Source organism: Acipenser ruthenus, chromosome 13 (genome assembly GCF_902713425.1).
Source record: "Acipenser ruthenus chromosome 13, fAciRut3.2 maternal haplotype, whole genome shotgun sequence".
NCBI classification, from domain to species: Eukaryota; Metazoa; Chordata; class Actinopteri; order Acipenseriformes; family Acipenseridae; genus Acipenser; species Acipenser ruthenus.
Genome location: NC_081201.1, coordinates 19,392,776 through 19,415,367, shown reverse-complemented (window position 1 = coordinate 19,415,367; position 22,592 = coordinate 19,392,776). Strand labels below are relative to the sequence as shown.

The following is a 22,592-nucleotide window of genomic DNA, read 5'->3' as shown; positions in this document are numbered from 1 at the left end:
CAGTTAGTATTGGCGGTTAAAAATGACTTCAAAATCTGCTATAGCTGAGGAAGCACAACAGTTGAGGGTTTTTGTACTGCTACGTGGATCGTAAATATGTAAAATAAATAAATAAATACAAATAATAAAATTTATAAGTCTAGTGCTTGGGCAACGGTGACATGATGACATCATACAACCTGGCAAAACCACAGGAACCAAATGGATTACAAAAGCATTAGAGAGGCGAGAGGGGGTAATGGAAATGTTGCTCATTGGAAAACTTCCAGTTTACTCACAGCACAGTTCACAGGGTGGCTCTGAAGTCATGCTGTTGGAGTCAGCCTGTTCTTTACAGTGCTCTTACACTGCCTGCATTCCAGTTTGCAGGCAGACTCAAAGCTGCCTTTCAGCATTCTTTTTTTTTGTGTGTAACAGTTCTGTAGTGGCATTATGCAAATGAAACTGCTGTTAAGACACAATGAACTGTACAGCACTTGAAGACAGGACCTGGGATGAGCTCGATATAATCCTTATTCATTTTAAAGTATAACACTCACAAAACAATTAACAGCTTGTTTCACTCCCCTTCGAAGTGATTGTAACTAACAGTCATTCCAGAAATCTTACCTGCTTTGCACTTAGCTACATAGGTCTCACATGTGTAGTTTTGAAATAAAAACACATTACAGCAAACATGTAGTGGCATTTTAAAAACAGGATATCTGGTATTCTGTTAAAACTTTCAGTAAATCTGTTACACCTACACATTTCAAATCAGCAGTGTCTTCTGGGTCAAAGTATGTTGCTGTCTGAAAGCATGTCAGTCAATAGGGGAAGCAGCTGGTTGGGTAATGATAGAAAAGAAACCTTTAAATAGGTGGGGACAATTTCATCCTCCAGCTGACCAAGGAAGTGCAACTCTATCTAAGAGCATGGGTCGCAAACAAAGATTTCGTCCAGATAGGTTTTAAATAAAAACACGTTTACTATTACAATGTTTTTAAAAAAACTGCACACTTGAGACATAATTCTGATAATATAATAATATCTTTATTTTTATATAGCGCCTTTCATAGTGGACCACCATCACAAAGCGCTTTACAGAGGTAGGCTGTGAACTGTGCATTATATGCAGAGTCACTTACAATAGGACATTGATTTAACATCTCATCTGCAGGATGGAGCACAAGGAGGTTAAGTGACTTGCTCAGGGTCACACAGCAAGTCAGTCAGTGGCAAAGGTGGGATTTGAACCGGTGACCACCAGTGGCAGGGTGGGATTTGAACCAGTGATCTTCTGGTTACAAGCCCTGGACTTTAACCACTGGACCACGCTGCCTCCTCATTACACTGATGGGGACTTAAAGGGATCATTAAAACGCTCCTTATAATTTTATTTATTACCTATTTCAAATCCAAAAGTGTGCTGCACGATTGTTTAATGTTGTTTCCTCCTAAATCCCTCCTGTTTTTTGGATGCGACGGGGGAAGCATATTACCATTGTGCTATGTACTGAAATCCATAATGAAGCCCTGCGCTCTGTAAAAAACAGATATGCTTTCTCACAATCAGCTTTGAGGAGTCTTTACCAAAGTCATTGTTGTTAGAAAAAGTACAAGCACCAGAAATTATTATCTAAAGCAGAAACAGCAATAGATAATCATACACAACACAAAGCAGTGTGTGTGTAATTTATATATATATATATATATATATATATATATATATATATAAAATTACACACACAGAAAATAAACATAGCATTAAGAACTGAAAATGTGTAGTTTTAGAAGAAATAAAATTAGATAACTGTACAATAGAAGAATAAAGGGACATAAATTGATATAAACTCAATACCACGATGCCTGAAGTTTTAAATATAAAGGAATAGTAAATTGTTACATCATTAACTATGTAGAAAATTATATCCCAAGCACATTAATACATTTAAACATAAATAAACGAGTTCAGTTACCATGGTATCAAAAGCCTATAAATACCTGCAGTGTTTGTTTTCACACACACTTTCCCTTGAGAAAGGTATAAACATACCGAAATGTTGAAAAATTTGGCTCTTTTGAGCAATAACTTTTATACATAAAAAAATGACACTGAAAAAGAAACCAGTGAATCAGCTTATTTGTCTTTAATTTGCCGAAGTGTTGGAAACACTTGCAGAAACATTTCCTTAATTGGTCCAGTAGAAAACATGAACTGATTTTAATACTTTGTTTTCTTTTCTTCTTAAGACAACTTGAGTAATCCTACTCTTAGACTAGAGGAAGTAACAATGTCAAGTGGTAGTAGTGGGTATTTATAAAGATTTGAATAATGGTTTTGTTATATATTAAAAACCAATCTTCACTTGAAGCCAAAATACAACAGGTTTGGGGTAGGAGCTGACAAAGTACTGTATTTTCTATGCAAATAATTAGCAGACTATATATAAAATATACAGTATTTCAATTTTAACTTAATATTCACATTTGTTTAAAATACATATGAACCCACAATCTTTCAAAATACCCACTATACATTTAATTCTGTTACCTGCATTGAAACAGCATTTTAAATTACAATATACAGAACGGGTTATTTTTTTGTTTTAGTTTTTTTTTCTTTTCTTTTTTCTACACAGGTCAATAAATTAACATGCTACCATGTTCCCTGAAAGCAAGTATCCCACCCTCTCTCACAGGTGAAACACATGATATTACATTAGCCACACAAGTAATGGCAATTTGCCAACAGAGTAATTCATTCTAGGTGCATTTGGGGGGGGGGGGGCTCTTTCTTAAATCCATACAAAAAATAATTCAATGTAAATATATAATATAGATTTATACATATTTGAATATATTTACAAATATACCCAACACTTTATATACTGCATTTCGTTGCTCCATAGTTATGTGTGGGCTTATATTATTACCAATATTACAAAATAAACAAGGAAGGCTTTTCTCCTTTGCCTCAAGTCCATTGTGGTCCATTTGAATGTGGAATGAAGAGGTTATTGCTTGCTGCAAGACTCGTTAACAATTCTGTGTCCATAAATCCTGGCAGTAGTCCTCCTTAATACAAAAGTTTAAGAGCTTTTGAAAAATCTGTTATTCTTGTGCATATAAAAGTCTGTCCGCTAGCCAGACGGAAGCCTTGGTCCCTGGAGATGCAGTCTCTGCTGGAAGCCTCTCCCGTGAGGTGGCGGCTCAGCTGCTTCATGTTTTAACACTGCCGTTGGTGTGCTGGTACCTGGGAAGACAGGGCTCGTCCGGCAGGAGCTCATGGGAGAACACAGAGTCATCGCCGGAGGAGCAGGAGCTTCGTGTGTCAGGGAAGCTGGGGGAATACTGCTCTGCCTGGGCGCACAGATCCAAATACTCCTGAGGAACAAAGGAAAAAGCTGTTACAAGCTTCAAGACCTCCTCCTGAAATTGTCCAGGAGACAATCTAGTCAACTCTACAAGATCACAAGTTTAATAATAAACAACTGCATGGTTTCAAACTCTAAAGCTGGTCAATTACAAACACAATAACTTAAGGGGGGGGGGGAATGGGTTGTTTTGAATGAGTTGTAGCTAAATAATGTGACTGGTCAAGTTGTTCCCGGTTTAGAAACCTAGGACTGTAATCAATCAATCAATCAATCAATTAGAGATGATATTCGGTGCATTAGACGCAACATATGTAGTAATGAATATTGCCCTCCATACAGCATGGATTGGCTCAGACAAAGCCAGCTAGGTTTCTCTTTGGCTCTGGTACTTATCTAAGTAAATACTTCATATGACCTGAAAGGATCATCTCCATGTTCCTAAACATTCCTTGTGTATTCCAGTCCTGCGGTTAAAGTCAATACAAGCTGCAGGTCTCACTATGCAGTGCAGAACAGTATAGTACAGTACTTCTGGAAAATGCGTGTTAAATTTATGAATGTTAATGTTTTTGATAATTTACGGCTCATCGATACGTTTCAAGCTCTGTAGAAAACAATATTAAGTTTGAGAACAGTTGGATGTTATCAAACAAAACAGGCAAGAAGCATGTATGTTGGGTCCTATGAAAACAAATTTTAGAGTCTGGAAAAAATAAAACAGACCGACTTTCTGCATCAGCATAACGACACAGCTGGAAATAAATAAAAGAACGTACCACAATAAAAGTCACCTTTTCATGCTTACATAAAATTTAAGCCCAATTAATTGTTAATATAAACCACTCTTTCATGGCACCAGCTTTGATTAGCAATTTTCTTATGTTTTGACTATCTGCTTTCCATTGTGCATTTTTGAATTTATTTTCAACACACACACTTGACTGGTGGTTATGAAAAAAAAAAGTGCTTGAAATGTAACATATATCATATGTCTTGGAGCGGAACATCTGCAAGCACTTTAGAAAAGTTAATTACATCTGCAAAAAAATGAAAGTTATGCTCTGGTAGATAAAAAGCCCATTTAAATCTAAGCCGTCTCTTAAGTTTCACTGGCATCGGAGGTTTGTTTCACATTGTTTAGGGTTATTAAAAGTAACAAGAGTGGAAAAGAAAATGCGACAAGGAATTTTGAGATTGTGCAAAGACACGCCTTGAATATATTTTTGCTTCTAGTCTTACAACCCCATCAAAAAACTGAACAGAGTGAGAACACCTACTGGAACAAGAGCAAAAGCACCCCAATCTGGCTACAGTGCTTCAAGAAGCCTTTGCTGTATCCCTGTGTTGTCTACAGCTATGGCCAAAAGTTTTGCATCACCCTATAGCATTAAAATATGCTTCACAAAATTAAATGAAAGCTGCCGATTAATGTTACTTTAACATATATATATATAAACAGAATTAATGAATTAATTAAAAAAGTCTCAACCCTGAAATTCTAGACGATATATGTATACAGTGCTCCCTCCTGCAATAGTGTTGCTCTGGTTGAAATGAGATGCTATTGGAGGGAACAGAAAACAACAAGCAGCAGCTTTGCAGGAGGGAACATGATCATACACTACGGTGTCCATAAGAGAAAAGTGAATTTCCTCTGGCAGACACTCCTGAATAAAACTTGAGAAATATGTTTATTTTATTTATTAAATAATAATAAAAAAAATTGGGACTGTTGAAAATTGCTGTGATACAGACAACACATTGAAAGGTAAAGTAATGCATGCAGGGTGTCTCCCTTACATCAGGTCACCATATAAGCTTTTGAACTGCAAAATGATAATGCTATACAGCTTGATGTGTATCTTTCTTTTTGCCCGCAGTAATGCTAGAAGTACCCTGTTAGATTCTGCTGACGCCCACGTTTCCCCTCCACTTCCAAATAGTTAAACCCCAGGTGTTCAGCGCCAGGTTCTACCTGTATAGTTCTGAAAATGAGTAGCAAAACGTCAAGAGGGAGCTGGATTTGAGAAAGGAAAGCGTGTCCAATTTCAGTGGGGTATTAAAGAGATATGGGTGATATGAAGAGGGCAGATTAAATTAAATGACTGGACTAAAGAAATCATTACAGTTTTGCTAATTTGAATACATTTTGCATCATCTACAGCACTTCTGACAGCGCGCGTAAAGATATCAGTGCCCAGATTGAAAGTTTGCTTCCAAATGTTTTTTAAACCTCATTCCATTTAGAAAAACTTCCCAGATCACACATGTGCCAGCAGAGGAAGATAAAGTGATCACAATAAGTGATCATATACCGTATATGCAAAAAAAAAAAACCACAGCACGCTACAGCAGGCAGTTCTCTGAAATCCTGCTACAACGTCAACACGAAAAGTGCTGCATGCAAGTGTAAAAAGTGGTCAAAAATGGACTGTTTGGGCTACCACTGCTTCTAAAAACAGAGTAACTTACTAAAACAAGTGTTTTTTTTTACTGCATATAATTTGTTATATCTTCATATTTTTCCAGAAAACATGCATGGTTTTGTCTCGTTACAAAGAACAGATGTATAGAAAAGTTTTAAAGCTAGACCATGGAATACAAGACAAAAAGAAAAGCTGCATCTTATTTTTTGACAATTATTTGTGTTTTTCTTGGATGTGTATGCAAAAAGAAATTGAGACGCGTCTTCCCAAAAGTCCACAAAACAAAATTCAATGTACAGTCATATTTTTCAGACCACAAATACTGGTTAAGAAAATGTATTGTAATATGTATTAGGCTTCTTAAAATACATTGCCCTGAATTCTGACCTTTTTTTGGTTCCAGAATGCATCTAAAATGACCCAATCTTAATGAATTGTTGCTAATTTGACATTTGAAATAACATTTGGTGAGAAACTGGAAAAAAATCCATCTGTTAATTATTTTTAAAGCCTTTCCTTAGCTCTACCTTAATAACACACAACAGCGTCAATGCAATGTCATTTAGACACTCACTTCATTTGTAGTTAAGGACAGAATTCGGTCCAGGTCTTCAACCAGTTGTTTAAATGTTGGTCTATGTGAAGAAATGGCATGCCAACAGTCTCTCATCATCATGTACCTGGAATAAGCAAACATTGCTTTAGTTTCTAACCCGCAATTGGTTGACATTTCATTGGCTTAAAAGCAGTGTATAAATGGCTTTTGGCTTAGTAAAGCTAATAATACCAAAACACTATTACAGCTGCTATAAAAATCAGTAATACCAAATATGTTACCATTTCTACAAGGGTCATGATCCCTTTGTTTTTGGCCAATGACTTTTAAAGGCATACACTGAAACAGTTAATAACATCGCACCACTTTACACATTTCGAGTCAGTGTTGTTTCCTGACGGTTCACGCGACAATTATCTGAAGCAAAATTAAAAATGAAGCAACACATCTTAGTTTTTTCACAGCTTCAGAAAATGACAGCAGCTCTGCCTCCTTTCCTATCACAGACAGCAGATCTAGCTTTCAGGTTTCTGTCTGCTTGTCAATTAGAAGGACAAGCCATCAGGTCTTACTAGTAAACAGGAGGCCCAATCAGGCTGGCTGCATAGCTTGTACCTCCTGTAACTACTTGAAAACTGCACTTGAGATGGATCTCATTGATTTTATGAGATGCAGAGGAGAGGCGTGTGTGCAGGTTTGTTAATGAGACAGCTATCCTGTCTTTCATTTGGATCAATGGGGTATTTCTCACAGTTCATTGGTGCAGTTGCCAGGCTTGTCCATTCTGTGTCCCTCTTTAAGAAGCTTGAAAAGCTCTTCTACAGGAATGCCAGGGTATGGGGAGCCTCCCAACGTGAAGATCTCCCACATCAATACACCAAAGGACCACCTGTGGAAACAAAGCCAAGACCATCAGAAAATCAATTTGAGAGTATTGATTCAGGTAAGCATCCCAAACCATCACACACAAACCAAGCCATTTAGAAAAAAGCCACACACACACTTGAGCGACTGCATCAGAAACGTGGGCAAAAAATAAATAAATAATCAGACACCAAACTTAATGAGCCGGGGTGAATGTTTAGTTTAAGGCGGGTGTTATCACAAACTCACGTGCAGCAACAGCTGTATGCATTAATTATTCATTCTCAAAGGTCGCTTTGTTTGTGCAAACAGTGCCCAGGGCTTGCCACAGTCAGTTCATTGTTTAGACAAACAGAACAATGAATTTGCAAGCATGTCTCACTTTCCATTCTTTGTGGTTAACACTTTTGTTTTTGATTAGGAGTACATTTCCTTCTTTTGCTGCAATAAACTAAATAGAAACAAATGGTGTTTTTCAAACAGCAATGCACAATTCTGATCCGCAGGGGCCAGAGACCTCCAGGTCTTTTGTTCACCATCTACCCTAAATTACTGAATTCAACCTCCTATAAAACATGGTGGACTCCAGAGCGCAAGGACTGGATATGTGCATCTCTTACTAGCAGCATTAATAGGCACTACTATAAAAAAACTTCACTCAGTTCCTCTGAACTGGTAGTCAACAGACATCACTTGGGATAGATTTGCTCATTAAAAAGTATTTTGCATGTATTTGAAGAGGGGGCAATTACTTATTCATTGATTGAAGATTTGTTGAGGGAATGCTTAATTTATTGAGTTGCTCTGTTTTTTTCAATCCATCCCGATTCTAGCTGAAGGGATCAATCACATTTCGGTATCAACGTTTGATGAACAGCATCAGCAGGCTTTCTCTCTGGCATCCTGAGTTTTTTTTTTTTTTTTTAAATGCAACTCTGTTTATATTTCAAATCTTTGCTACAGTTTCAGGAGATAAGCACCCTTGTTTTATCTCATTTCTGATCTCTAGCTGACACACAATGAAGAGCAACAATCTCAAGATGCTTTGGGGCTGGCAGCAACAATTATGGAGTGCATCATCCCCAGAGGAACAAGTGAACCTGCACAAGATCGACTCGTAGAAAAACAAAACAAACAAACACTGTCTGACAGATACAACTATGGAGAGACCCATGAAAGAGACACCAAATAAAACTCCCCTGTATATCCAAACAAGTAAACAACGTTAAGCTATTGGTTTAGGAAGGTATATATTGTATTGTTATATTATCCAGGGAGATATGTGATTTGTGATGTACAAATGCTGTATTGGAGGATTATGGGAATTTAATTGAAAAGGCAATGCTGAACCTTTTGGAATAAGGTTTTTTCATTAGGTTTGTGTATTTCACTGGAGAGTGAATTAACTCTCTCATTAAATCCCCCAAAGTAATGAATATCGATATCTTTCATAAACCAAAGTTATGTTCGTAGCCTGATTTTGAAAACATCAAAACTAGCAGAGCGCTGCTGTTGGCTGTTCAATAATGTACCCTGTGCACAAACCTAAAAACGAATCCTTTATTTAAAAGGAGGGATTTGAAACATGAGACTGAACTCCAAACATTCTTTAAAAACAAAGGTTGTCAGAAATACCAATCCTTATTAATCATTCTAAACCTGCTTTCAAATAAATCAATAGTGATTTTGAGTCCTTAGTACATGACATACTTTATCACAATATTTGTGCCAAGGTGTGTACGTAAACTGTGCCACTGCTCTTTATGTACCGAGACCGACATGAAAGAAAAAAAAAGAAACCACACCTGTCATTCACGTTGCACTGAACGAAAACAAGGAGGATTATTTTTAAAAAATGAAGGCAGTAATGAAGTAATGGGCAAAATGTTTGCTTTGTAGTCAGGACATCTGTGAAGTTGCAGGGGAGAATCGCTTCCGCAGGGACAGAAGGGGGTTAGCGCTCGCCCCCTCCCTCCTGCTTTGAAGCTGGGCAGATTAGTAACAGAGTGCTGGTTACCAGTCTACCATGAAATCCCCCCTCGCTGCCAGCAAAGACTCTCACTGTCAACCCCCTTGACCCTCGCAGGCACACAGGGCAATTATAAAAAAATCACACGTTACACATTCAAATTAACCAGGAGAAAAGGGAGAGCATGTTTAGCCAAACTTGCCACAGTACTTACACATCGCTTTGGTGGGTGTAAACTCTGTCGAAGAGTGCTTCTGGAGCCATCCATTTCACTGGAAGCCGCCCCTGCAAGGTACGAAACAGGCCCCATCGTAAATATACTTGCCTTATATTAAGTGTCCACATTAATAGCATACATAGATTTATAATATTTTAATTCTAACCAAGCAAAACCAGTGTCCACAATACTAAACCAGCACCATAATCACTTTTGCAACCTACCAGTCCAAGCTTTGCTACTGAATCCTAAGGGAGGGAAAATGTATAGAAAAACACTGAAACACTTACATTTGTTGTCTTTTTATAATAATCAATATTGTGGACATCTCTAGCCAAGCCAAAGTCTGCTATTTTCATCACATTGTTTTCTGTGACTAATACATTCCTGGCAGCAAGATCACGATGAATACACTAATAAAGGAGAGAGAGAAGAAAAAAATTAAATTAAAAATAAATAAATAACACAGATGTTTACTATTTGACAAATTTGAAACACTATTATTAAAAGGAAATTGAGGTAAAGAGGTGTATCAACAAATACAGGCTTAACAGATCATTGACTTATTTAAAGAATGATCTAGCACTAAAACAAACAAACATTGCTAAACTAATTTGTCAAACTCTTTCGAACTTATGATTAAGGCTCTACATTTGAAGGTAGGCAAATGAAAAACAGATTTCTTCCATGAAAAACATTTTATGGAATAAAACTAGCCAGAAACAAACGTACTTGTAGGAAAGAAGGGTTACGTTTCTTTTCAAAGCATTTTATTATAATCTTCAATCATTGTATTCCTCTCCTCAGCTTTGCACTGGCTTTAAAATAAGGGCCATTGTGTGTATGGATTGTACTAGTCTTTCAAAATAAGTTATGTATGGAAATCTGGTTCTTGTAAATGCTTCACTTTTAATTCAAGTGCCCCAATACTGCATGCGAGTGTCTTTAAATGGTCCAGTTCCCAGACTACAGCCTTACCTTTTGAGACGCCAGGTACTCCATGCCTCGTGCTACCTGGTAAGTGCAGGACACCAGGTCCTTGAATGAGAGCTGCTCGTCTGACGCACGGGTGATATCATAGGAGTACTCCATCCCAGGGGGGCGGCGGGCACGCAGGTACTCACGGAGGTTCCCCTTTGACGCGTACTCAACTATTACAAACAGGGGGCCTGGAGTTGGAAAGAGAACCAGAGGAAGCGTGTTGAAAGAGATGCGTTTCACAGCTACAAAGAATACAGGGAGTGGAGCATTTTAACAGGACAATGCTCCCTCGATTATGCTATCTGACCTGCACATCCAAAGAGCATAAAATATTGAAAACAGTGAATTAGTGAAGGGCTCTTAAACAGGAAAATATAGGACTTTTACAACTGACAGTGAATTAGCCAAATATGTGAACTATCGAGAGAGCACTGTATCTTCAAACCTTGTTTCCCAAAGCTGTACAAAATAGAACTGATTTCCCACATCTGCTATTCTTATTAATGCTTTATCATTCTTTCATTGTGCTTTTACACTTTGCTATGCTTTTACTATAGGACACTTATGAGGCAAGACTATTCCAGTACCCAGTCCAGGGTTTCAAAACGTCTCTCATTTAGGTATATATTAAATGACAGGTGTAAGAAATGTAGAAGTTTTTTTTAAGCACTCTTGCTCTTCAGGATTTCAACAGGTTTCTAGAAGATCCTTACCATCCTGGGTGCAGGCTCCTAAAAGATTGATGATGTTTTTGTGCTTTCCGATCATTTTCATCATCTCCATCTCGGACACCAGGTCAGACAGGTCTTTCTCTGTAGCGTCATCTGAATCGAAAGGAACAAAAACAAAGCTCTTAGCTTTGTTTGTAGAATGGGGTCAAACTCTTTTAAAGAAATGCAAGTTTCAAGCCAACACTTACAGACATTGCTGTAAGAGAGTCTAAAGGGAACAAACACAAGAACGATGTAGCATTTCAGGAGACTTATTTAAAAGCCCCAGAATACAAATACTCTCATTGAATTAGAATATGTAAGCTGTCCGTTAACCATCTTTTACACAACTGAATTATATAAAAAAAGGCCAATTACCATTTTTTTAGGTGCTTCCTTTGTGCCAATTCTTCATTGTGCGTCTACCATGAATTGCACTAAATTGTCCAAGACCTAAGGGTCAGCTATGTGACTCTCTGACCCGACAATGACAGGCTTCACTCAACAATACTGAATAAATCACACAATGAACCGTTGCCCTTACCTTTCAGCATCTTCACAGCCACTGTCGCTGCCTCCTTGGGCTTGTCTTTGTCGATTCCCAGAGCCTCCGCCATGACCACCTGCCCGAAGCAGCCTTCCCCCAGCGGCTTGCCCAAAGTCAGCCTGCAAACGTAAAGAGAACATGAAATGAAAACAGAGTCCACTAAAGGTAAAGGGCTTGAAAATTGCACCAGAACCGAGTTTCAGAACTTCCCTTGTTTAGGTATACTATACTACCAGTTTGTAGGAGGTTGAACAATCAGGCCCCTTGTAAATATGCTCTTAATTGATCACACACACCATAGCATGAATAAGTCTGTAGGTTGTTCAAGCAGCTATAAAAAGGGAGGAACAAGTTTAACATACAACTCCTGACTGACTATCATTTAAATAAAATTAGGACTGGGTGCAGCTGGGCCAGTGTGAGTTTCAATTCAGGCAAGTGTCAGAAACACTGAAATGCTAGTCAACATGATCAACACCCACAGCATATAAAAAGGTGCATATCTGTTCAATTAAGGACAATCTTATGTTCTATAAAAACTCTTCACAAAAACAGAAAGAAAGAAATTGTGGAAAATATTCATGTAACAAATGTACATGGGAAGCAGGTACCAAGATATAGCCCGTCATAGCCAATCAGGTTGGTGGTTATGATGGGGGGGGGGGGGGGGGGTTATCAAATAGGAGCTGGTGCAGAGGACAATTATCTGCAGTCTCAGATTCCAGAGGCTAATCTCAAAGAGTCCATCAACAACTGTACATGAGAAAGACGTGATGCTACGTGCGAGTGCCTGAAAATTGTACACTGTAGCCCCCCTTCCTCAAAACAAGCCTCTTCTGTTTTAGAATAACTGCCTAGATAAGATTCTGACCATTTAAAATCTGACCTGCACAAGCTATAATTGGAATTCTTTTTTTAAACCTTTTTTAGTAACAAGAAAATCCCCACATGCTTGGAAGAGACTTTCCTAAGGCACACAAGATATTTCTATCTTTCTGTACTATTCGCTTGAATTACAAAGAAAACATGCTCCTTTTACTTTAATAACAGACGGCCGTGCTAGCGGAGTGTAAACGTTATTTATTAAATTACCACATGAAATGAAGTTTGAAATGAAACTACCCGGAGGTTTAAATGTATAATCGAATGCACGCACCAGTCAGCCTACATTCCTGTAATCAAGACCAAGGACTTTTTATGTCAGTCTTCAAATCTTAACTTCCAATTCACCCCAGAAATGACATTTATAGCCCTGAATTGTATAAACATTTGTTGTAGAAAGGATTCATTTTCATGGCCTGGCCGAGCAGAACAATCGCGGCTCTGTGCTCAGACTGCTCTGCAGGCTGGTAGAGTGGAGCTCAATGGCTCTCTTTCATTGAATGCAATGTGGATCTTGACAGTTTTTTTTGTTGTTGTTGTTGTTTCTTGTTGTAAATGTTAACACTCCAGAATGTTCCACATTAGAGGCCTGGGGGTACGGAGTGCTGCAGCCATTCACACCAGCCCTGGCTTCATCCACGCATTCTCAGTTCAGAATGGGACTAGAACGCAATGTGACTGAACGTTTACAAAACAAGCAAAACAATAGAAAGAACACACGTATTTATTTATGAATGCACTCATTTTAAATGAGTGCAGATGGAGTGAAGTGTTGGTTTGCATATCTTTCCTGGTCACTTTGGACTTTGTTTACACCAATTATTAAGAGAGAATAAGAAGCAAAATGGGAGGATTGTTTTTTTTTTTTAGGGTTTAAATCATCACACAGGTGTTTTGCTTGGCTAAAACATCACTATATAAAATGGATTAGCTTTCCAGGTTTATCTTCTTCTGGGTCTGCAACCTTACCCCTAAAACCAATTATTATAGCATACAAACACAACTGATGTTCTTTCCCTAGAGCTAGAGGAAGCAGCTGGATACAGTGTCAGCTTCAAATCCATGAGCCTAATCTATGGCAGGTATTTTATATTCAGATTTGCCAATAAGAGGCCAGCAGCAGCAGCATTGAAACGTCCCTGTTGAGATCATTAAAAAAAGTCCCCACAGCATCAATGCATTGTACAAGTACAGTGGATAATCCACGAGGGACAGAGGTGAATCAAAATCAGAACTGTGGACTTGCTGTGCATGAACTCCCTCCATCTCACCAGTCAATGCCCGTTTTAGTTGTATTTATGTAAAAACATAAGAAATGAAAATAGACAAACATTTCGACCAGTGCCTTCATCAGCTATGGGGTGCCAGTGTTTTTATTTTTTTTAACTTAATCATACTTCAAAAGAATTCAAAGACAAAATATTTACATTTTGAAAGAATATTCAAAACATGAAAAGCCCCTGGTCATCCCACGACTAGTGTTTATGTTATGATGCACAACACACAACGTGCAAGAGGTCACTTGTCCTGCCATGTGAGTGTGGGGGGCAAACTTACTTGTCTCTTGCAAACTCCCAGCGGGGGTCTTCAGGGAGCTCATACTCTGGAACCCCCGCCAGCATGGGAGTGTCCACGGCAGACGAGAGACGCGTTGTGATGCGAACCAGGGGAGTGTTGGAATTCATGGAGGAGCTGGAGTCTGCAGACACCTGTGTACAGGATGCAAGGAAGAGAGGCTGATGATTGCGGAAAGGGATGCCCTGTTTTTCAACAGGACCTCAGCCTGCTATAGAAATGTGTGTCTGTTCTCAAAATAACAAATTACGTGCTACTGTAATACAGGGCTAGGCTGCATTTTTATTGTATTCACTCAATGATTTTAAGCTAACTGGTTTGACTAAAAATAGTGGAATGCAAGGTGCTAATTGCTTTCAGCTGCAAAAGGAAAACACTTTTCTATAATCCCCAATCATGGGGAGTCTTGTTTCATATTAATTAATCTTCTACATTTAAAGGCACCGCCATGTTCTCCTGTTTAATGGCCTGTTTTGTTTTTCAAATCAAGTTAAGGGAGACATTTAAAATTAAGTTTACTCAACTGAGAAAACTAAACCCGACTAGGACAGAGAAGTAACCATTTGTTACTCAATATTCAAAAAGATACATTTTCCCCTTGAACAATCATTATTTAACTAGATTCAGCTTTTCATGCTTCTAGATATAAATAAAAATCAACTGGATTCTAATTTGATACACCAGAAAATACCTCAATCATTACCATTAATGCAGTAAATGTTTTTGTAAAGCCATTGAGCACTTCCATTAAACAAAACCTTTTCTCGTTTGGCCAAAAACATCACATTCCTACCTTTTACTGTAACTTGACATTTATCATTCAGAATCTGTGTTCCAGTCCCATTTGAGCTGGCAGCACCAGTGTCAGTGCATCGACCACACTCTTCATTGGGTACAGCACTCGGGCAACAGTTTTGCAACTCTCTTACCATGACATCAACGGATTCTCCTTCTTCAGTGCTGAAGGGCAGTTGAGTTTCTGAGCCCAATCAATACTGGGTGCATTCTCCAACTAGTGGAAAGACTACAACTGAGCCAACCTGTCTGGCAACTACGACTGAAGACAGTTGAGACCAACCAGGACTGCAGAAGTGAAAGACCAGAGATCCAGTCCACTTGTCCAGCCATCAGCATGCTCTTAAAATAACCCATTAAACAGAATTCACACCATAAATTTGTTTCAAGGATGTTTCGTATTGGATTGATTTAGATGGTATCAGCACTGAGTTGGTTGTGGTTTGTTTATTCCTTGGATTCAATTCATACTTTTACTTTGCAGTAACATCTGGATTTAAGTTTTGCCCCATTATTTTACCTCGGGAAGGTTTTTCCTTCCACTTATAAAGGTATTAATCATGTGTTCGTACATGTAAAATTGCAGTTGTGCATTAGAAGAGATCTTAAGGCTGTTTCCACCGGCATACCTACTCACCTGTCAATCTACATACCTATCTATCAAGCTATCTGGATATTAAACCCACTGCCATCACCTCCATCATCAGCATCATCTCCTGCACATTACAACACCATTCAACAGCAAGGCAGGCTTTCAACCCAGCGAGCAGGACCCTACCACTGCAGAACCACTGCACCCAACAGGGCAGCCTTCCAACCCAGAGAGCAGGACCCTACCACTGCAGAGCCACTGCACCCAGCGGGGCAGCCTTATAACCCAGAGAGCAGGACCCTACCACTGCAGAGCCACTGCACCCAGCGGGGCAGCCTTCCAACCCAGAGAGCAGGACCCTACCACTGCAGAGCTACTGCACCCAGCGGGGCAGCCTTCCAACCCAGACAGCAGGACCCTACCACTGCAGAGCCACTGCACCCAGCGGGGCAGCCTTCCAACCCAGAGAGTAGGACCCTACCCAGCTGGGCACTGCACATGGGGTAAAGGGAGCTCATCTCCAGCACCAGACAATGCATGAATTACAAGCAAGAACACTGTCATGCTGAATAATGGGTCAGTACAAGGTTCAAAGCTGTGTAATGGACTGTCTTGGACCAGGTAAGTGCCAGCGTGCGTGACATTTTTTAGTCAAGGCAGTTAAAAGCACCGAGCAGATCTATTGTATCTAACTGTGCACTGACTGTCTGCAACAACAGCAAAGAGCTGAAGACTAACCAAAAGGAAGTCCTCAAGTTTCCATGAATTTGCATATACATTCCGCAACAAAACCTTATTATGGTGCTGGCTTTCTTTACATAATGCGTATTCATGATGCCAGCTTCAAAACATTTTGTACGACACAAACAATAAAATACAAAGAATGTGTAAACTCCTTTGAATGTTGATTTTAGTACATAAATTGCTAATTTATTTCTTAAACCAAATTATTTAACTCTGTACAATGTATATAATACAATGTACGGCTTTAACAGCCTTTCCCCCCAATTATAACCCTCTGGATATCGTTCTATTTTATTTTTAGATTACAGATACACGAGCACCAAAGACAGTGGTCTAAACAACCAAACAAATTAAACAATTCACATTTAACACAGACTTCTAAAGTAAAACCATAAGAAACTAGGTCAAGAAGACTAATGTTTTGGCCTTTACTGTACTGTTTCAGCTGGTGCCTTATTTTAAAACACACATACGCTACTTTAGAATTCTGACGAAATGTTTGAAGTTACGGATGCATCAAAGAATTATGCTTTGGCACAAGTATATCCTAACCATTACCAGAAACCTAACCAACGATTCCACTGCTGCCATGCCCAGTGCAGTGACGGCAGTCGAAGCGTGCATCGCTGTGTGGTGCGGTGGAGTGATTTGTGCCCTGTCTCGTGTATAAGGGTTTTTGAACTCTTTATCTACTTTCTGTTACCTGTCTGCGCAGAGGGATCTGCTTGGTGAGCTTGTGCACCGTGGGCTGGCTGCTGAAGTCTGGTTTCTTGGCCGTGGTCCTCATCCGGCACACCACCACAATCACCACCATGCAGGCGATCAGAAACACCCCAATGCAATAGATGGCAATCTCCACATAGTCAGGGGAGGTCAGGTCCTTCTTAAACTCTTCCATAGGAACTGGATTACAGACAGGGGACACCCTTTCAGTCAGACAGAGGAAAACAAACCCGCCCTGCTCACTCTGTACAGCAGAGCGACAGGTGGCTCATATGGAGACATGTTAGGAACTGTTCAACTCCACAACAGGAATGAGCTTGAGAGATCATTAATACCCCACAGGCACATAGAGGTCAATAATGAATCATATTTGAGAAGGCAACTGTATTAACATTATATGTTGTTAACACCGTTACATCAAGATGGAATACTAAAAAGCAGGATGTACTTTCCTGTAGGTAGACTCTGCAGAAGGACAAGATATTTTGAACAGTGCTTAAGCAACCACAAATATGAAATAGCATTTTTGTGGCTGGCTTAGGATCTCATTTTAAAAGGAAGTGTGTGCTCATTTAAATAGCAATAGATTGAAATACAAAAACATCACTGAATCACATCAATTACTTTCACCATTGATTTGCCCTTTCTTGTTTAAAAGTTGCAATTTTTTGGTATCATTGTATGTACACAGTTGAGTTGTTAACCACAACTCTTTATACCAGAAATATGCAAAAACTGATATTAAAAGGACTCAAATTAAGTGCCCTCCTCTTTCAGATCATAGTAAATATCAGATTTGTCAATTTTTCTGTAATTCTGCAACTGTAATTCTGTCATATTTAATGCATGAGGCTACTGAATTCTATTACACCTCCATAAGTGTGCAACTCATAATACATTATTCAAAATGTTGCCATTGATTCATGTTTCAAAACACAATCAAACAGTTTTAGCGAATTAATTATACAAGCCTCTTCCAGTGTCCCAAAGCAATTAAATCAGCACTCTGAGTGCTCCAAAAAGAGGCTGAGGGAACTTTTTATTTTTAGTAGTCATCAGCAACAAAGTGCATGTTACTGTAAGGGCCAGCTTTTCCTGTAGCTTGACATTCGATTTAACATGAGAAGTGCTTCTCCACAGTTTGAGACTTTGATCTAACCAATTTCAGAGGCGTAAAGCAAAATTCAATCTTTTAATGAGAAATGGTTTGCAGAAGCCGAACGCATTTGAAAAAACTGAAAGCTATTCACAGCTATTAATGGCAAATTTAGAAGCTGGAAAATTTCACAGGGTTTGTCTGTCTACAGCATCTGTCACCAGCTGCGTAATGCTAGACAATTAATGAAAAAGCAGTGAAATAATTTGTTGTCCAGTGATGAATCATAACACTCAAATAATTCTACTGTAAACTATTTTTTACCATGTGTTTAAACAGCAGCACACTGTTTCAGACAGACATTGCAGGCTTGCAAACACCGACAAAAAAAAGTGCTCTCTACTTGACCTCAGAGTATTTACATATGAGCATAAGACAATTGTTAGCATGGCAAATTTAGTTACCGTTGTCCTAGGAAATAAGTTGATCAAGCTCTAGAATTTAAAGGGGAGGTTCCATTGTTTCTAATGTAAACGAGCCTAGGCTAGGAAATAAGTAGATCGAACCAGGAAATAAGTTGATCGGATATATTAATGAACAATAATTTAAAATTAATTTTGTAAGTTTTATTCGGCAGTATGCTTCTAGATAAGATGATGTGAATATCGCTTTAGATCCGATATATTAGCCTAACAAAAATGCATAATTTAAAATGACTTTTGTACGTATAATTTACATTAACATGTAGATCGGATATATTCGACAGTATTACGCTAGATAAGGGAATGTGAATATCGCCGTAATATATATTAGCAGCAAATAAATAATTTAAAATGAATTGTATGATTGTACATTCCTGATTGCGTTTCTGTTTGTGTAACAAACGTTAACTAGCAAAATGTGTTACGTATTAACATTATTTTGCATTTCTGGGGTGTTTTTGTTTTGGGAAGCACTACAGTATGGACAGCAGGTATGTGAGCGATTGTCCAAAAGTTAAAGCATGAGTTTCAAATAATGGAAAGAATTAAGCTCCATGCTGCGATTACTAACTAGGCCATGGTACACATCAATCACATGATGTACTTGAAAAATGTTGCTTATACAGTATTATTATTTTATATTTATTCTTTCATTTATTTTTACATACAGTACTTTGTATAATTAGGACAGAAAACAAACAGGAGACTGGTTATCATAGTGCATGTATTTCAATTACAAGTTTGGGAAGAAACAATACATTAATTAATTAAAAACTAAAAGAGTTAACACATGTCATATTACTGAAACATTTTAATTGCAATTAAAGATTGACATTTTGACGTGTAAAATCATTTAATATATAAATAAATCTCCGCGATCACACATAAACTACATCAGATTTACATCGATGTTATAGAAACATAAAAAGACAGAGGTTTAAAACAGTTTACAATAGAAACAGGCGTTGATCACACATTTTAAAGTTCATACGAATAGACAGTGGCACGAACACGCACCAACACACACAGTCTAGTAAATAAAACGGCCAGATAAAAATAAAAAGCCACGCAGTGAACCTCCCCTTTAATCAAACTGTAGCCCCGCCTTACTTTTGTCTACGTTTACCTTACTGCGCTTGCGCGATCAACTTATTTTCCGGTCAACTTATTTCCTACGACACCGTCACAAAAAGCATAACTGGCTGCAATGCTTTGGAGCTGCAATTAAAATAATAGAAAGCAAAACTGCAGCTTTATTAGAGCTGGGTAAGGGTTGATTTTGCATGAATGCTTTTGAAATAGGAGACAGCAAAGAGGTTTGTGGCAATAAAAATACAATTAAAAAAATAAAACATTTGTGTTAAACAAAACAAAACAACTTTTCATTGAATTGAGCCAGTGTGCCGTTGCAGGTATCTCTCTTGGGAGAAAGGATTAGCTAGCACTGCAACACATACTTAATAAGCCCTCATTGTTAAGCGAGACCACAGATGCCCTCCTGGGAATCACCCGGGTAGGTGTTCCCCAGCCAACAAGCTGATAATTGAGAAAGCCTGGCCCGTGCAAGGAAGCAGAGGAACAGCCTTTCTTTTCTTTATTTGCAAGCTAGCAATTATCAGGTGGATAAACATAGTTGACTGAAATGACATCACCCAGAGCAGCATGGCTGTGCATGCATGCTCCTCTCCAGAATAAATGAAAACCCCTTTGAAAGTTTCAGAACATGCATTTGATGAATGAGATTTGATGAAATTAAAAGACACCCAGAGACCAATATGCGCTGCTTTTGCACTTGGAGAGCCCGGCTTTTTTTAAAAACTGTGCCATTTATTTCATTTTGAAGCCAAATTGTGGGAAATAATTGGTCTCCCATTGCCCTCATTTCTGTAAACTAATCTGGTTTCATAGCTTTACATAACACATGAATTTGGATCTAACCGGATTAAAAAGGGAAAAATCATACAGCATGCAGAATGTGAATGCTTGGTTTACAATCTAGATTTGTAATGAAAATAACCTGCAACTAAGACTACCGACGGCTCAACAAAGCACTACTCAAGTCATCTAAAATGTCTGAGTTCCCTTTAACAGCTGTGATTTCTAAAAGGAGGCAAATTTGTGCTTTGGAGTGGGGGAGGGGTGTTACAGGGTCAAAGGTCTGTTTTGGGGACCACACTAAGTGCTATTGAGGAACTACAGCCAGCTTCTTCATTTGACAAAAGCAGCAGCCAATCACATAATAAGGGAAATACCATTGACAGACAGAGCCGTATATACCTGGTAGAACCGAGAGCCATGCAGAGTGATAGGAGATCCCAATAGAATTACCCGCCAAGCATGTATACTCCCCAGCATCCTCAAAAGTTACATTCGGTAAACACAGAACCTCAATGTCTTTATCCGTGGTGTTAACACCGGCAGTCTAGAAAAAAAACGGGAAGGGGGGGGGGGGGGGAGAAATAAAAAGAGCACAAAAACACAAAGCAAAAGATATTGTGAGACCTTCTTGTGGACAGGGATGATGAAACCGCCACAGCCTTACTGGCACTGCATCACATTCCTGGCAGAGCAGAACTGAAAAGGGGTGTCGCATTCCCCCCTATCCACAAGGCCTCTCCCACCAACAATATCCAGCTTCAGCCCCCAAATCCTGGTCTCGCGAGGAGGGAAGAACCGCTACCACCCTTCACCAAGCCCTCAAACCGGAGCAACCGCAACATGCACACGAGATGAAAAGAACATGGAGAAACCCTAGCACAGCTCGCTGTTTCTGTAACCCCAGGAACAAGAAAAGACACAGGAAGAGGAGACACACAACTAACATTGAAAATACACATAGTAATACTAAAGAAAACATACAGCACAACGGTTTGGCCAGTGGCGTCAATGCCTTCAGCACGCTTTCAACATTGAAGTGAGATACTCCTAGTCAAAGTTTATTGTTGAATTTAGTATTATTAAATAGACAACCCTTGAGCATATTACAGTTCATAACATGGAACAGATGAGAATTAACTCTGTAATCTGGTTTGAATTCCACATTCAGAAAAAGTACCAGCCTCAGGTAAGAAGACAAAATAAAAATACCTTAAAGTTTAGGTAAACAAATTGCTTTACTTTAAAACTTTAGATCTGCTAAAGAGTTACCAGATTTGGCTTCATACACAACAGATATATTTTATTTAATCAGCCAAGTTGAAAGTTTATTTATAAACTGGCACAAGGGCTTAGTTTGAAACATTATACAGTATTGAGTATACTTCAGGAATCGTCAGGATCATAACCAATGCAAAGTCCTCAAAATCCCTTTTGCATTTGTAAGAACATTTCTGTAATATGGGATGCTAATGTGATGTATGCTGGACACCCACAGAAATAAGTTGCTATAACTGAAACAATTTATTCTGATGTGTTTTGGAAATTCAGGCAGATGAACAAAGCCTGAATACAGTAAATGAGAGATGGAGAATTCTCAGGAAAGAAAAGGCTGTAGAGACTGCAGACACGGGACAAAGACAAGAAGGACCAACCAGAAAACATTCGGAGCTGCGCTGTTGGATTTTTCCATGGCTGCTGGCAGAAAAACCAGTTGCATCCCCAAGAAGGAGGTTTCAGGACCAGTAGTAGGAGTCCCCACTGAGGCCCCAAGAGAGGTCCAGTATCCAGCCTGGAGCCACCATCACCAGGTTCAACGCCATGGACACACACTTAGGAGGCCCATGTCAGTTACATGTATTTTTACCTTGTAGAACAGTGAGCCAGGCAGACTGGTTGGCCTCCCCAATATAATTGGAGACCTTACAAATATATTCTCCAGCATCCGCCATGGTCACTTTGCTTAATGTCAGCATTTCGGCATTGGAACTATTTATTCCTGAATGCTAGAATAAATCAATAACAAAAGATAGCAATGTATTAAATCTGTCTAACAATAACAATAATACAAGTATGGGCCCACCACCAAAGCAGGTACTTTACATTACAATAATATTTTAAAATCGCTATGCATTTCAAGTTAATAATATTTAAATATATTTTCTTTTTTTCAAGTTTTATTTCTAATTCTAAATAAAT

At 38.7% G+C, this 22,592-nt stretch overlaps 1 protein-coding gene across 7 annotated transcripts in view; it reads right to left on the bottom strand.

Moving 5' to 3' along the window:
- Positions 1–1,010: 1,010 nt before the first annotated feature.
- fgfr2 (fibroblast growth factor receptor 2) overlaps positions 1,011–22,592 on the bottom strand; it is a 48,815-nt gene continuing 27,233 nt past the window's right edge. For 2 of the 7 annotated variants that reach the window (XM_034031125.3, XM_059035702.1), the window contains exons 8-18: positions 20,796–20,940; positions 16,915–17,120; positions 14,069–14,220; positions 11,627–11,748; positions 11,086–11,229; positions 10,370–10,560; positions 9,682–9,804; positions 9,389–9,459; positions 7,093–7,230; positions 6,360–6,465; positions 1,011–3,366 (exon numbers count right to left, since the gene is read on the bottom strand). In XM_034031125.3, coding sequence (XP_033887016.1) covers positions 3,202–3,366; positions 6,360–6,465; positions 7,093–7,230; positions 9,389–9,459; positions 9,682–9,804; positions 10,370–10,560; positions 11,086–11,229; positions 11,627–11,748; positions 14,069–14,220; positions 16,915–17,120; positions 20,796–20,940 — 1,563 coding nt within the window. In that variant the 3' untranslated portion in view covers positions 1,011–3,201. Of the gene's footprint in view, positions 3,367–6,359; positions 6,466–7,092; positions 7,231–9,388; positions 9,460–9,681; positions 9,805–10,369; positions 10,561–11,085; positions 11,230–11,626; positions 11,749–14,068; positions 14,221–16,914; positions 17,121–20,795; positions 20,941–22,260; positions 22,400–22,592 lie in introns of all 7 variants that reach the window. The other 5 variants (XM_034031128.3, XM_034031131.3, XM_034031129.3 and 2 more) reach the window with 5 other exon arrangements.